Source organism: Odontesthes bonariensis, chromosome 7 (genome assembly GCF_027942865.1).
Source record: "Odontesthes bonariensis isolate fOdoBon6 chromosome 7, fOdoBon6.hap1, whole genome shotgun sequence".
Classification (NCBI taxonomy): domain Eukaryota; kingdom Metazoa; phylum Chordata; class Actinopteri; order Atheriniformes; family Atherinopsidae; genus Odontesthes; species Odontesthes bonariensis.
The window spans coordinates 12,857,092-12,872,870 of NC_134512.1; the positions used below are offsets into that span (position 1 = coordinate 12,857,092).

A 15,779-nucleotide genomic window follows, 5' to 3' on the forward strand; every position below is an offset into this window, starting at 1 on the left:
ATATTTTCAACCCCTTTCTTTCTCACCTTGGCTCCTCAAAGAAAAGAGTGACTTATTCAGCGAAGATAGGCTCAGTCACAATGGGTGTGCATGATTGGCAGGGTAAGAAGAAGGCCTTGAAGCGGAGACTAACGAGAAAGAAACCATGGAGAGCAGGCAGGAGAAAAGGAGTAGAGACAGCCGAGGACTTCAAAGGTTTCTCTGACCTTGCTGAGCATTTCTGAAGGGAAGAAATCAATAGGTAATGGAGTTGCGGTGTAAGCAAGAGGGGCATGGACAGTTTCACTCTAGTGGGCCTGGGGATCAAAACAATCACGTCGAACATTTCACTGTCTGAGCCCCGCACACTTGTAGTGCAATACAGTAGCCTTCTATAAGAGGAATTACATTACAGCGCTTCCTCCATCTCTGGCGGTTAACATTTACAGGCCACCGGGGTTTAGCGAAGCCGTTAAACTTCATACTAAATAAGAGTTTGGCTCGTTTACCACACAGGAAGTGCATGTGAAAAAAAGAGATGAATTAATTCCTTATCAAAAAGGGAGCAAGAAAAGGGCATATGGTGAAAAAGCAGTGTAAGATAATGACATTGCTGAAATATTCATGATAGAAAATGATGCTAGTGCTAAAATGAACTCATTTGGGCTGGTACTGTCCAACAAAGTTCTTTCATGGAAACGACTGGACAAAAGTTTTTTAATTCCTTTGAATATCTCACAGTAATCCCTTTGAGTACATTGTGAGAATCGATGAAACAAGGATAGCACTCAGTCTAGAGAACTAAAAGATGGGAGACAGAGTCAGAGTGAAACACTGTGTGTAACACTAATGAATATTTCATCCTCGCTCCATGGTATCAATTACACCAGCTTATTGATCAGTCATACCATTAACTTCATAGTATCCACCAAACACAATCCAATTAACCTTTCTCTGCTTTCAAATTTTCTTTATTTACCTTATACTCAATTTGGGTTTTGTTCTCATCAAAATATCCTCCAGTCAAATTATTACAAATTATAACTCCTAATCTCCCTTTACCGTCGATGGATAGAAACTTTTATAATCTGAGGGTTCTGGAAAATGAACCTATCCTGAAAAATAATAAAGATATAATTCCACACACATTCCTGCAAACCATACAAAGTTAAAAAGTACAAGCTTTGGTGCTTTGTAGCCTCTTTTCTTTAGGTAAGCAGGTCTCTCCACTGATATTAGCCACATATCTCGAATACAAGATGCCCATCAGCAACAGATAAATGGTTTAGTTTGTCTCCCGCTCAAGGGGCATGTGAGATACGAGACCCACTTGCTAATTAGACAGTAAGTGCTGCTTTCAAGCATGTGGACCTATTGTCTCTAAAATGACCTGCTGTAGAGCTACGTAGTTGGGCTGTGACATGGTGATGTACCCAAAGCACAAAATGATCATATGTTCATAAGTTCTATACAATAGCTGTGTTGTATGCCACAGCAAAAGGGACAAAACTTAAGATTACAGTCTTTCATCATATTTACCATGAAAATATGAAAAATTAACCAGCTGGTTTGACCACAAGGATGCCAGAAATCTGCTGATTTTTTTTAGTCCCATCCCATGCATTGCTGGCTACAGTGTACCAGTGACCAGTTGAGCCGGTAGCAGATTCAGTTGGGTTGCCAGGTTGGATGTATGACTTACTGGGCTAATTAAGTTGTCGCCTTCATGGTTCTGAATGCCAACCACCTTCAGTTTATCACTGCCCCGATCAGTAGCTGGCTTCAGCAAGGTTCCAGCCATGCACCATAGTACCGTTATTTTGGCTTACAAAGTGTACAGTCTCCATCAGAGTAACTAACCACAAGCACAGAGCAAGGAGAGACATGCTACAAACAACAAAGCCAGGCCCTGCTGTTGTTATGCAGTCCTGGCAACTGATCGTCCAAAAAGATTTGAAAACCAAATAACTATCCAACCAACGTTCATCTGAATTGCCAAAAAATTCCATCCAGCCTTCATAGAATACAGACACACAATGAAACAGCAAAAGAGATCAGATCTAAAATGAGAGGGGAAAAAAAACAAAGCACTAGCCTGCAATCTATGTCTCTTTGAGGTAAGAGTCAATGCAGCAGTCACTTTTCTTATCACATAAACACACACTCTTCATCTTAGCAGCCCCTTCCTTCACATGGTGAGTTCAGTGAAGACCTGGCTTTGTATAAGCCTTGATATCTACATTCAACAACAACAAACTGTCTCAGGAGGCTCCTAAGCATTTTCCAGCCCGCTGCTGAAAGGAACATTGCAGCTGCGACGCATTCAAACGCTCTTTTCAAGTCAATATCACACAGGTGTTTTGGAGGTCAGTAAACAAGTAGCCCAACTGATGGTCCTGGAGGCTTTTTTTTTGTGCTTTTAGAGTTATAATCTGTAATTCAAAGGACAGAGGAATTTATTTAGCTCCTTGTTGTTGTAGAGAGATATATGGATCAAGTTGTAATATCCCTCCTAGTTATAAATTAGTACATGACCCTTTCAAACTAACTGACAAAATAGCAGTCTTTGTGAAATACTTCCAATTGACCTTCTTTCTATGCATTCCCCACTGTTTGAAGTAACTTAAGGAGATCAAGTATCAGGTTTCCCAATGAATTCTAATGTTCAAATAAGTCAGACATTTGTACAGATCATATATAGCATGGTGTAGCATAAATACATACTGTATGCTCAACTGAACAACAGATAAATGGTATTTCAGTTTGAGAATTTGCTCTTCATGAAACAAGATTGTCCATACGATACAGTACGCTAAATATCATGCCAGACAATGGCTTTATTGTTTCCTAATGCACATTTTCCCTGGAAACAAACCAATTTTTGCAGATGGTCCTTCTACTTTACAGTTAAAGCTGAAGGTTTACCAAAGTTTGTGGATGCAGAATTCTGAACACACAAATTTTCACAAACAGAAAGGCCTCAGCCTCCAGAACAGCTAGTTTGGAACAATAACTGCTTTAAATAGTGCTGCTTTGTCTTTTCTATTTCTCCGATACACATTGCTACGCATGTGTCCGTCTTTGATTCCACTCCTCTTGCTTTATGCATCATGTCCACTCCTCCTTTCGGGCCTTTAATGTCTTTGCTCTCTTGCCTGCTCGTGCCTTCCTCAGACAAGGGCAGAGAGGCTAATCCTAGCTCTGAGGCACACTGAGCTCAGTCAGCCCTCTTCCTTCTCTCTTCTGTCAGCAACTATTTCGTCTAACGCTCTCCCAGGCCGGAGTTATGGACACCAGAGAGCAGGACAGTATTTTTGACCTTTTTCTGTGAGGAGTTATTCAGCACCCTGTCTTTGAATATCTACCTATGGTCCTCTTGGACATGCCAGCACATAAACAGGCCCCTTTTCATCACATGATACAGCTAAACTTACTGTTTTATAAGATTTTCTTTTAACTTTTTAAATTTCTTTTGGTAGAGTTTCAATTGGGTTCAGCCGGTACAAAATAGTGAGGTAAAAATTTTACTGACAAAAAAAAAATTCTCACCTGTGTGGGATCAATAATAATGCGCCCGCTGCAGCGCTTTAGTCATGCACATACCAAATTCACACACACCAGGCAAGAAAGAGGGCGGCTGCATATCTATGCACACAGTGTATAAATCTGCAGGCACAGACTGTAAATCATCAGATATAATGTAAGATGACACAACCATGCGCATGAATTACAACTCCAAGAGCGCGGTTTGTAAACAGAGTATGGATTTACACATGGCTCTTTTTCTCCGTGCTGACAGAGGGCGAGCTCTGCAGCGCTCCGTTATGCTCACTCCAGAAAAAAAAAGCACTCAGTGCCTGTAGCAAACTGCCATAGTACAATGACTACTCTACACAGGTCTTCTGCATTCTGAGGCACTGCATTTTCAAACGGCGTCGCAGAGATACCCAGCTGATGCCCGCCCACGTACGAGGGAGAAGACCAGCATGGGAAAATGTTGTTGTTTACTTACAAGAGCTGAGTCGAGTAGAGTCGGGTCAAGTCAAGCGCTATCTGCGAGGAACAGATATTCTGGATTGGATTTATTGCAAAGACTACAGACAAGTTCCCATCTGAATGTAGTTAAATTCCTGTTGTGAAAAGTAGAGGTTGAACTCCATAAAAAATGGACTGGATAAAAGCTATTTGTTGTGGGTCTTGGCCTCACACAGCCAGAGTTATACCAGGAATTGTATCTTTTAAAGCAATCAGACTGAGTTTAGGTAATATTGCTTCTCCTCCTTCAGCATGGACTGTGAAAGTCTGCAAAAAGTATTTACATGACTCAAGTTGACCCTTGTGCTGGAGGGAACCAGCATAACAAACAAACAAGAAAGGAGGAAGCCAGAAAACCTGCCTTTTCTCGGTGAACAAACATTCTCGACCATTCGAGAGACAATCCCTGGCGGCATGGCCTGCCAGGTGGTGCAGGCTGGGACACATCAACAATAAATAATGGATTGAGGAGAGCAAATTCACACTAGCTTTTCATGATTCTCTGCAAAACCTCCTCACTTTTGAATTGGACTGAAACAAAATAAAGGCAGGCCCACAGAAAGGCAGAGAACAGTTTATTCTGGATGCAAAAGAATTGAAAATCCATCAGAAAGTGTCATCTGAAGTTCACGTGTGGGTGGATCTGACGTGCGAAAAACTGTATTGTTGATGGGACTGATGCAACCCGGAAAGTGAATGTGCTTGTTCATGTTTGAGCAAAACGTTTTTTCTTTCTTTTTTTTCAAAGTGCTTACAGATTCTTTATGAAAATGATGCCACCATGTTCTTTGCAAGAGTCAAAAAATGCTTCTTGGCTATTTGTGTTTCCATATCAACTCCTCGCCTTTCAAAAACAAGATTTTTATCAAAGAGACATCAGTGAGCTATCACCACGTTACAGCCTTTACTGCAGGCACCAAATAAGTATTTCTTGGATCAGAGACATCCACATAGGCACAATCTGAGGCTAATGGGCTTAAAGCGGATCTACTACAGCTGTCTTCTGGTGCAAATGCATGTGATAAAAATAGCCACTGATCAGGGGCAAAAAATGTTCCAGAGAATTTTATACGTTGACACGTTCATATTACAACTGTGTGTATGTGTAATGCATTCAAAGAACAAAAAGACCATGCCATATAGGCACACTGAGAGAAGTACAGAGTTGCTAAAATCTACATTTTTAATGAAGTAGTGGGATTTCAAGGCACTTAAAATGACTAAGTTAAGATAGTTTTGTAAAAGGCAAAACGATTCCAAACATTCATGCTGACCAACAATTAAAGCACACATTATTGGAAACTTCCTGGCAGGAGGACTCTGCTCATATTACCAATGAAAGGAAATCTTATATCCTGCAGTGATCAACACTACACAGCCTCCTCAGCAACAACTGGGATTGCAAAGGACAGCAGAAACACAACACAAGACACCCTGTGTGTTTTGTGGTTATATAATACCAGTAAATGCCATTCTGATAGCAATATTTCATTACAAGTTAAAGGGATTTTTTTCAGTGGAGTTTGTATTGGAACACACCACTCATGTAGCTCACAGACGGAAGCGGAGTTGGATGAGCCAACAAACTGTCATTCATGATAGCAAACCTTCTATCCTCCACTGTTAAATACATCCATAATCATGAGTGAGTGTGTTTTCTTAGCAGGGGGTGACTAATTATAATTCATATACATGCAGAGAATCGAGTGCGGCAGCCTGAAAGTTTCCAGGAATTGTGTTTTCTTTAGATGATATGAATCCTGACAGAAATTCAGCTGAAGCCACCAGTCTTTTTTTCTACACCCTCTTCTTCCTCGTTTCCCATCCTTCCAGCTGTCTGTCTGTCAGTCTGCCCGCTGGTCTCTACAGAGCTCCCAGTGGAGTCAGAAGTTTGTCTGGGGATTTTTTTGTGCAACCACCGCCTGACAACTACCCTCTATTTGAGGATAATAAGGCCCACTTACACCGGAGGTGATGTAGATGTCTGCAACAAGCATGAATAGTCCTCTGACTGCTGATGCGATGTCCCAAGATAACTTTTATCTCTGGGAGTATATGCTACATGCAGTGTCAGCATCCCACAAAAATACTGGCTCATTTGTGGCTATATTAAGAACAAACAACAAACAAACTGTATGATTAAATACCTCGAATGCAATCAATATTCTGGTGGTTGTTAGCAGTTTAAGGTTCACTGAGTGATGAGAATCTGGGGGCACAGACTCCATCCATGGAATTTGTTAACAACAACTGGGATCTCAGTGGTGAAGGTAAAATAAAGTTAAAAAACTAAACTGAGATCCGGGCCTGAACAGGGTCACGAGTGCACACACAAGCTTTGACACATGCTTTTCCTTTTGTAAAATTTGGGGCTGCTGCCTTAAGCCTTAAGAAGCGCAATTCCAATATGCTGCTGTCGATTTTCAAATAGGGGAAACATGTTAAGGGGCTGCACAGTGGTGTGGTGGTTAGCACAGTTGCCTCACAGCAAGAGGGTTCCAGGTTCGATCGAGCTGGGGCCTTTCTGTGTGGAGTTTGCATGTTCTCCCCGTATATGTGTGCGTTCTCTCCGGGTACTCCGGCTTCCTCCCACCATCCAATCCAATCCAATCCACTTTATTTATATAGCACATTTTAAACAAACACAAGGTTTCCAAAGTGCTGTACAGCCAGATAAAAACACATTAAAAAACTAAATCAAATCCAAAATAAAATAAAATAAAATACATAAAGATATAATGCACACATAACACATCTACATACCATCAACACATTACCTGGGGTTAAAAGCCATCAACACACTACCTGGGGTTAAAAGCCAGAGAAAAGAGGTGAGTTTTAAGATGGGACTTAAAAAGAGACAGTGACGGGGCCTGTCTGACGTGAAGGGGCAAATTGTTCCAAAGTTTTGGAGCTGTAACGGCAAAAGCTCGTTGCCCTCTAGATTTTAGCCTGGCTCTGGGCTCGGTCAGGAGCAGCTGGTCAGCTGACCTGAGAGAGCGGCTGGGAGTGTATGGGTGGAGCAGCTCAGAAAGGTAATGTGGGGCAAGGCCATGCAAGGCTTTAAAAGCAAATAAAAGAGTTTTAAAATGAATTCTAAAATGGACAGGCAACCAGTGGAGTGAGGCTAAAATGGGTGAAATGTGCTCATACTTTCGTGTGCTGGTTAAAAGACGAGCAGCAGCATTTTGGACCAGTTGAAGACGAGCAATGGAGGACCCGCTAACCCCCCTATAAAGTGCGTTGCAGTAATCCAGCCGGGTGGTCACAAAGGCGTGGATTACTATTTCAAAGTGCTGTTTTTGAAGGACTGGTTTAATTTTGGCCAGCTGCCTCAACTGGAAAAAACTGGATTTGACCACAGATTTAATCTGGCTGTCAAATTTAAGGTCAGGGTCCACTTTTACCCCCAAATTGGTCATGATCGGCTTCTGGTACTGTGCTAACAACCCCAGATCAACCAGGGGGGTCACAGAAGTGCCACCAAAGACCATGACTTCGGTCTTTCTTTCATTAAAATTTAAAAAGTTAAGAGACATCCAGGCTTTAATGTCATGTAGGCATTCTAGCAATGGCTTACTACTGTAGGCATCTGGCTTTTTAAGAGGGACGTAAATCAGCGTGTCATCCGCATAGCAGTGAAAAGAAATGCCATGTTTCCTGAGAATAGAGCCAAGGGGGAGAAGATAGAGAGAGAATAAAAGAGGGCCAAGCACAGAGCCTTGTGGTACCCCATATGAGAGGGGGGCAGTGGACGACACAGAGTCACCAACGCCAACACAAAAGGTTCGAAGTGACAGGTAGGACCTGAACCATTCCAGAGCAGTGCCACTGATGCCCACCCACTGCTCCAAACGGGCAATCAGGATTTCATGGTCCACTGTATCAAAAGCAGCAGTCAGATCAAGCAGAACAAGGACAACGCAGTGACCAGAGTCAGTAGCTAAAAATATGTCATTAAAAACTCTTAAAAGCGCTGATTCTGTGCTGTGCAATGGTTTAAAACCAGATTGGAAAATCTCAATGATATTTTGTCCATTTAAAAAGTCCATGAGCTGGAAATACACAACCTTTTCTAGGATTTTAGACAGAAATGGCAATTTGGATATAGGCCTGAAGTTTGCCAAAACAGTGGAATCCAGCCCAGGTTTTTTTTAACAACGGTTGTACAACGGCATGTTTAAAATTACCCGGAACCACTCCAGAGGTCAGACTGCTATTAATAACTGCAGTAAATGATGGTCCAACAGTCTGAAAAACCTCCTTGAGGAGTCGGGGAGGGACACAATCCACTGGCGAGCCTGAGGGCTTCAAAAGACCAACAATATCCTGCACAAAGGGCAGGGTCACCGGCTGAAATGCGTCAAAAGCAGCAGAGAAGGGGACAGACACTGAAGGGTCAATGGCAGGTGGTGAAGAAAGTGCTCTGGCAGATGTGACTTTGTCTATAAAAAAGTGAAGAAAGTCTTCACACACAGCTGGGGAGGCCTCAATTCCATCGGTCTGTGGTGCATTTAAAGCTGAGTTGAGAACTTTGAACAAAACACGTGGCTTGTGAGAGTTTAACAGGATAATGTCAGAAAAATATTTTCTTTTAGCCTCTTTCACAACGGATTGGAACTGACGCCAGCAATCCCTCAACATTTGAAATGACACTTGTAATTTGTCTTTTTTCCATTTTCTCTCACTTCTTCGGCAATTCTGTCTGGCAGCACGGGTTGTTTCATTCAACCAGGGCTCCGCCTCCGACTTAGTTTTATGCCGTCTAGTCTTAAGAGGAGCCGCGATGTCTATGGCAGTTTGACAGGTGTCGAGAAACCATGAGTTCAGAGCCTCAGTATCATTATGCAAAGATGCAGGCAATACACAGTTTTGACTGAAAGCAGTGTTAAAGCGAGCAGCAGTGGAAGGGTTAATAACCCGACATCTACGAGCGGCAGCGCGAGGTTTGGCTGCTTGACAGCAAATAGTAGCTTCAAACAGTACAGGCATATGGTCAGAGAAAAAAGCATCGCAGATCTCCAGATTATCAACAGGCAGACCGTAAGATAACACAAGATCAAGTGTGTGGCCACGTTCATGCGTAGGCCCAATCACAGACTGTACAAGGTTAAACGAGTCGATAATATTTAAAAATTCTCGTGCCAATGGGTTCTCAGGGCAACACACATGAATGTTAAAATCTCCCACAATAAGGACTCGGTCATACTTAGGCATAATATCCGCTAAGAACATAGAAAAGTCCGATAGAAAGTCTCTGTTATACTTGGGAGGTCGATAAACCACCGCACACAACACAGTGTGAGGATGACCCAGCTCAAACAGACTTAGTTCAAAGCTAGTGGTCGATGGTAGCGATAACTGTTTGCATTTAAAGAGACTCTTGAAAACAGTTGCAATTCCTCCACCTCGGCCAGACGTCCGGGGCGTCCAAAAGCATGCATGTTAGGTTAATCGGTGTCTCTAAAAAAAAATCGTCCTTAGGAGTGAGTGTGAGCGTGTGTGTGGTCGGTCGTCTGGTTTGTCTCCGTGTGGCCTTGTGATGGACTGGCGGCCTGTGCAGGGTGTACCCCGCCTCTCGCCCAATGACGGCTGGGACAGGCTCCAAGTTTTAATTTGATAACACCAGTCTGGGGGTGCCGATAACTCAGGTGCAATAGCGGTTGTCTGCCAATAGCAAGGTCCATAGTTTGATCTCCAGTTTCCCACAGCCTACATGTCGAAGTATCCATGAGAAAGGCTGAACCTCACATTGCCTCTGATGCACTCAGAATGCATGATAGAGAAAAATATAGCCTGGAACACTGTATAGACTAAACAGTGCTGAACGGGTGAATGCGTAGAAGCTCTTTGAGTGGTCAACAAAAATGAAAAGCACTGTATAAAAAGCAGTCCATTTAACATTTGAATAATTTAATCTAAAGTGCTGTCTGTTTGTTCCCTGAACTGCCAGCAAGTGACAACAGCAAGGGAAGTGATAAACCAAGGGAAGTTTGTGCTTTCCTAATGAAAAACAAACCTTCCCAGGGCAACTTACAAGCAAAAAGCCCCAAATCATCAGATGAGAATAACTGGGAAGGCGATTAGAGGAGGGAAAACGGGAGTGTGAGACATTTAAACTGATTAATACATTGGGTAATAGGGGTTTGAATCAGTGTGGCAGAAACTCAAAGTCAATCTTTATCATCTTTGTGTGAGATGGCAGAGAGAAAAGGAGGAGCACCAGACCAGGGAGAACAAAGCCAACTAAATGTGAGGATCAAAAATGAACCATTTATGTAGCCTTACGGAGGAATTATATGTGTGCCGCTATTCCTGCACACAGAAGTAATCGGTCTTTGCTTTGATGGTTCTAAGTTTTGCCCTGATGCTAAACTGGGGCCAAGGGAAAGGACGAGAAAAAAGAAGGGTGGTAGCGATTTGAGGACTGAGGAAAGAAGTTCATTTAAGTTTGGGAAAAATTAGGTTGAACTGACCCTTATGGCTCTGCAGACAGGGAAGGAAAAACTGAAACTGAAACACTGCATAGGAAAAAGAGCGCAAGAGTTGAGAGAACATGACGTGACTCTGAACAGGCCATCTGGCTACACTGCTTTAAGGGAGAGCTGGTGGGCCTAAAACAAGATTTGATCGTGGAATATGAAGTAGAACTTACGACAGCCTTTCTCGTCGCTCTTGTCGAAGCAGTCGGGTAACCCGTCACACTGCCAACCGCCTGGTACACACTTCCCATCTCCGCACATGAAGTTTCCAGGAATGTTGCACTCTGTGGTAAAGTTATTCCCAGGAAGCAGCTGGCCCTCTGATTGGCAAACACAGGAATAGAAACAAAGATGACTGACGGTTACAATATCCTAAACCCATTTAGAAAACAGTTATAGAGATATCTCAGTCCAGAAATGTTCTAGTCAAACTAGTCAACTAGTCAAAATTGCTGGCTGTTATTATCTCCTTTCCTTTAGGATAAAACAAAATATCAAAGGGAGTTATTTCATTTAAAAAACAACATTGTTTGGCACCAGAGCATGTGAACGGAGCGGAGCGTGGAGCGTGGAGCGGAGCGGTGAAATATGGTGAGAGCGGAGAGCGGTTTTCAATTCAAAAGCCGGAGCGAGGATTTCGCTCCGCTCCAGTTCGCTCCGATGCGCTCAACAACGTCAATTAAAAATGTCGGATTATAAAATTTGTAAAATAACATTTTTGATTTAATGTAGTCTAGTGTAATAGCTAAATTAATAATTAAATAGGAAACGCGGGGCAACATGAATGGAGCGAGATGTTACGTTCACAGCTGGGGACAAGCAGCCACGCGGGCCTTGTCACCCGTAGTAAATGAGGAAGTGAGCAATTCAAGTCGAGGGCGCAACGGTGTGTTCTATGTGTGGCGGAGCTAGCATTAGTTGCAGAGAGAGTGCGGATAATAAACAGGGAAACGCCCGAACTGTAGGGCCTACAAACGCTATCGAGCGTGGATTGTGTATTTCGTCTGGAGTTTTGGGACACGGGAACGCCCGGAACAGGTCAGGTACCGTGAAGACATATTCCCCTTTCTGATTGTCTGAATTAAGCTGACTGCTCAGGTGCTAGTTCTAACTTCTGTTTCTGCTGATGCTCTCGCGGCCACACACACACACACACACACACACACACACACACACACACACACACGCACACACACACACACGCACGCCTCTCCCTCCTCCTGCCTAGCCCAGCCTGGGCTCTCTCTTTGCTGTGTCGTGTGATGCATATTTAAGCTGAGTAATCTGGTGGGCTTCGTCCTGACGTGGTAGTTTTCTACCTGGCGCCCAACATTTTCTAAACATTATTTTTTGTACGTCAGAGTGGCGATAATTTAACAGACAGTTAAATAAGACAATACACCGGTCACATCATTAAATCAAACGCCGTGTGTCCCAGGGCCCTGTCATAATTACATGTCAAGTAAAAATGTCAGAAAATTCCTTCTCCTGAAAATTTGAGCGAGCATGGAGCGATTTCGCCTGAGCAGCAGGAAAATTAAGGTGAGCGCGGAGCGAGTTTTGAGCGGAGCGTCCTGGCGCAACTTTGAGCGGGGAGCGGGAATTGCGCTGCGCTCCGCTCTGTTCACATGCTTTGTTTGGCACACAAAACAGAAGACAATCTCATGAATGCTTAAGCTGCGTGGGTCATTCAGCGTTAACAGTATTGTGAGTAAAATCACCAGTTTAAAGCATGGCAGTTTAATTATAGATGAGATAAAGACACACACCAGAACACCAAGGAGCTCCTATACAAATGAAGCACATATTTACACCTTATACACAGATGCACATACACATACGCACACACACAAAACATGCACTGAGCGAGGTCGGGGTATATCCAATTGACGCAGTGCAGCTGCAGCATAATGGGCTGGAATGTGAAACATGGCCTTTTGGCTGAGGTTTGACACTATGCGGTGAGCAGTTTAGCTCGTAAACAAAACTATGTGGCAGTAATGAGGAGACTCAAGAACACTTTTATGCTGCAGTGTTGAGACCGAGTTCAGCTGGTAGGCCACTTCAATACACTTGACAGCAGGACACAGGAGGTCCACCTGCTGCACAAAGGTTTGGACCTTTACACCTTAAAGGGGGTAAGACTTACCAGAACAAAGGCTCATTAAGGTCACTAAACTGATCCCTTCTATCCAAAGTGGGAAAACAAGTGATATGGAAATCGGGATTGTCAACACAGTGCCATAAGTGTTTATGATGGCGCTTCAGGTGCGCTGGACTCGCAGCAGATTTCTTCCTAAACAATAGCCGTTGCTACTGAGAAAATTACACTGCAATTACACAGGAGCAGAATTAGGGGAAATTGTACAGAAAGTGGAATAAGCATAAACAAATGCTAATACACAGTTTAAACTTCTCAGTTCCCCTTTTGTTTTTGTGACACTTTCAGTCGCTGTACCTTATTGTATATTGATAGGTCGTACAAATGACTGCAGAGGCAAACTTTGCACACTTCCCCCAGCAGCACTTCCATTGTTTTGTTTCTTTTCAAACGTGCCCCTCATGCAGCGCACACCACATGTTACAAAAATTGAGAGGAGCTTCACCCAGCTGAAATGAAACCAAAGCACCCAGAGCACCAGCTATTGTGACTGCAAGAGGGAAAAAGCTGAGCAAAAAGCAAATATATCACAGACATTTCAATGTTGCCAATAAAAATAAACTGATTTTCTTAGGCTGATAAAGTTGGCCCAACAATATTTGTGTTTTAGCAGTTCCAGCTGAGCATCTGTTTCCATCTGCAGTAAACAAATAAGGGGAAGAATCTATGGAAAACTATTAAACAATGTTAGATTATTTACTGTGGAGAGGTGTTATTTAGCAAATATCAATTAAGTTATAAATAAATAGTTGCTGTTAAACTTATAATGCAACCAAAGTCATGACACAACCAACTATCTAAAGACAGAAATTCTTCATATGGATTTCGTACACAAGCCTCAAAACAAAGGAAATGAATTAATTCAGCAGAGACTTGGTTTGTTTTCAACTAAATCAAATACAACAAACACGTTCTCAGTTAAGTCAATTTCCTCACCGCAGATCCACCGTACTCACATACACACGGAAAGCTTCCACATTTGAACCTTTATTCAATTCCAAGAAGAGCTTAAATTGTCACCTCAGTAAGCTGATATTCACTAAGAGGAAGCAGACAGCTCCAGAATACAGCTGAGTAACTGACACATCAGTGTAATCTGTTTTTACATCACCCTTCCCCTGCTGTCCTGTTACAACAGCCGATAACTGAAAAACATGCCTCTTTTAAATGAGACAGCATGACCCTTCTGATCCTCGGAGGAGATGATGCAAAGTCTTATTTTGTCTCTTGCAGTAGTCAAGTCAAGTCAAGTTTATTTGCATGGCACATTTCACTCACAAAACAATTCAAAGTGATTTTACAATACAGAAACAAGGAGGTGACGGATAAGGAGAAAAGCCTCTTGTAATCTACAAGGACAGACAAGCAATCCGGCTATTATTTCTCTCTATTAATGGGTCTCATTCAACTTCAGTAATATGATTTGTACTTACTGCTGCAACAAAACTAAAGGAAACAGTAGGCTTAATTTGTAAGAGTTTCACCTGCATGGTATGTCAGTAAAGTGAATTGCATCATTCACAACTGATGTTGCAGACTGTTTCATGAAGATTGCACCTTGCATGGCTAGGATGGTTAGGATGGTTGTTTCAGGTAAGTCTCTAGACTATTATATTGCTGAATGTATTCACAGCTTGTTAGCCAATCAAGGGCTGATGCAACTTAAAATGCAACTAAGGTCTGAATGGGTTGAAAACAAGTGCCTTACATAAATCAATAAAATAAAAATAAAAAGCTGCATATTTACACATTTTTCTTTGTTGCTTTTTCATCTGTGAGACAGGAAGCCTGGTTACATGAGCAGGTGAGTTGAGTTACGGTTACAGCTCAACTTAAAATTAAATTAGAAGACCATCCTTGTTCCAGTATACATGCACAGGAGTGGAATCAGGTATTAAACCCAAGTCTGTCGGACGTGATAAAAAAAATAATCATAACATTAGACTACTTTTGCCTTTCTGCCACTGCTAGCTTTCATTGCACATGTAAATAAAATCTAATAATACTTTTAAGTTACTTGAATGGGGATTTTGTCAGATGTCACTGCGGCAATATAATCATTTGAGCAGAACGGCAGTCTGGATGTGCTTTAAGTGGCTGTGAGTTTGAGCCTTTAGCCTTAATGGGCCGATTTTCAATCCAAATTTTTTATGCAGTTCGCCATCTGACAAAGGAAACAGAAAAATACATGAAAGGCATCTGCTTTAGAGCCTATGCGATGCTCAGGCCCATTTGAGTCTATCCATCCATCCATTCTCTATACCCGTTTAGGGTCGCGTGGAGGCTGGAGCCTATCCCAGCTGTCATTGGGTGAGAGGCAGGGAACACCCTGGATAAGTCCCCAGTCCATCACAGGTCCACACAGACCGACAAACGAGACAAACAAAGCTGATTTTTACTGTAAGCCATTTTCTGATCTTCTTCATATGGGTACCTAGTAGGAATAGAGCGTAACTGATATCACTTTCAAAATGTAAATCCTGAGCTAAACTTGTTGACTGTCTCTATGTTCTACATGACTCAGCCCTAATGTGTACAGCTCTTACACAGGTGTGCTTCACTCTGCAGCTTCCACAAGTGTTCACAGACCGACAAATTTATCCAAAAGTAAGTGCAAATAGGGTCTCCTGGTTTTGTAGGCACAGAATAATGAAATACACCAGAAATGTCCATTCAGACACAATGCTGGACAGAACCAAGTAAAATTGCTTCAAAGAGCCAGTGGAGAGAGACAGCGGGTTAATTACAGAGTTGCTTTGGGGCATGGAAGGACAGCGAAGGGACCGCTTGTATGTGTGTGATTGAGAGAAAAAGTGCAAAGAAGAAAAAAGTTTAAAAGAGAGGAGGTTGACAGACAGCTCATCTTTTCCAAAGTCTCGTTAACACTGCCGATAGCAAACTTTTTGTAGGCAGGTCGAGCCCATCTTTTGGCCAGCAAAGCAGATCTTATTCCAATGCCGTTGTTATTATATAGTTTCAGTAATAAGTACTTCCAGTGGTTAACTGCTGAGGTAACAAACAATTCTACCTCATTAGCACCAGAGTAGCAAGCTCATTACAGATGGCTCTGTTACAGAAACACCGGTCTGTTTGCAACGCTTCCAAGGTGATTTGGAGAGTTT

The 15,779-nt window shown here is 42.5% G+C and overlaps 1 protein-coding gene across 2 annotated transcripts in view; it reads right to left on the reverse strand.

The window, feature by feature from the left end:
• Nucleotides 1-15,779, reverse strand: part of ldlrad3 (low density lipoprotein receptor class A domain containing 3) — a 92,821-nt gene that overhangs the window by 45,736 nt on the left and 31,306 nt on the right. For both annotated transcript variants that reach the window (XM_075470931.1, XM_075470930.1), the window contains one exon: nucleotides 10,670-10,816. In XM_075470931.1, the coding sequence (XP_075327046.1) occupies nucleotides 10,670-10,816 (147 nt within the window). The remainder of the gene's footprint in view (nucleotides 1-10,669; nucleotides 10,817-15,779) is intronic.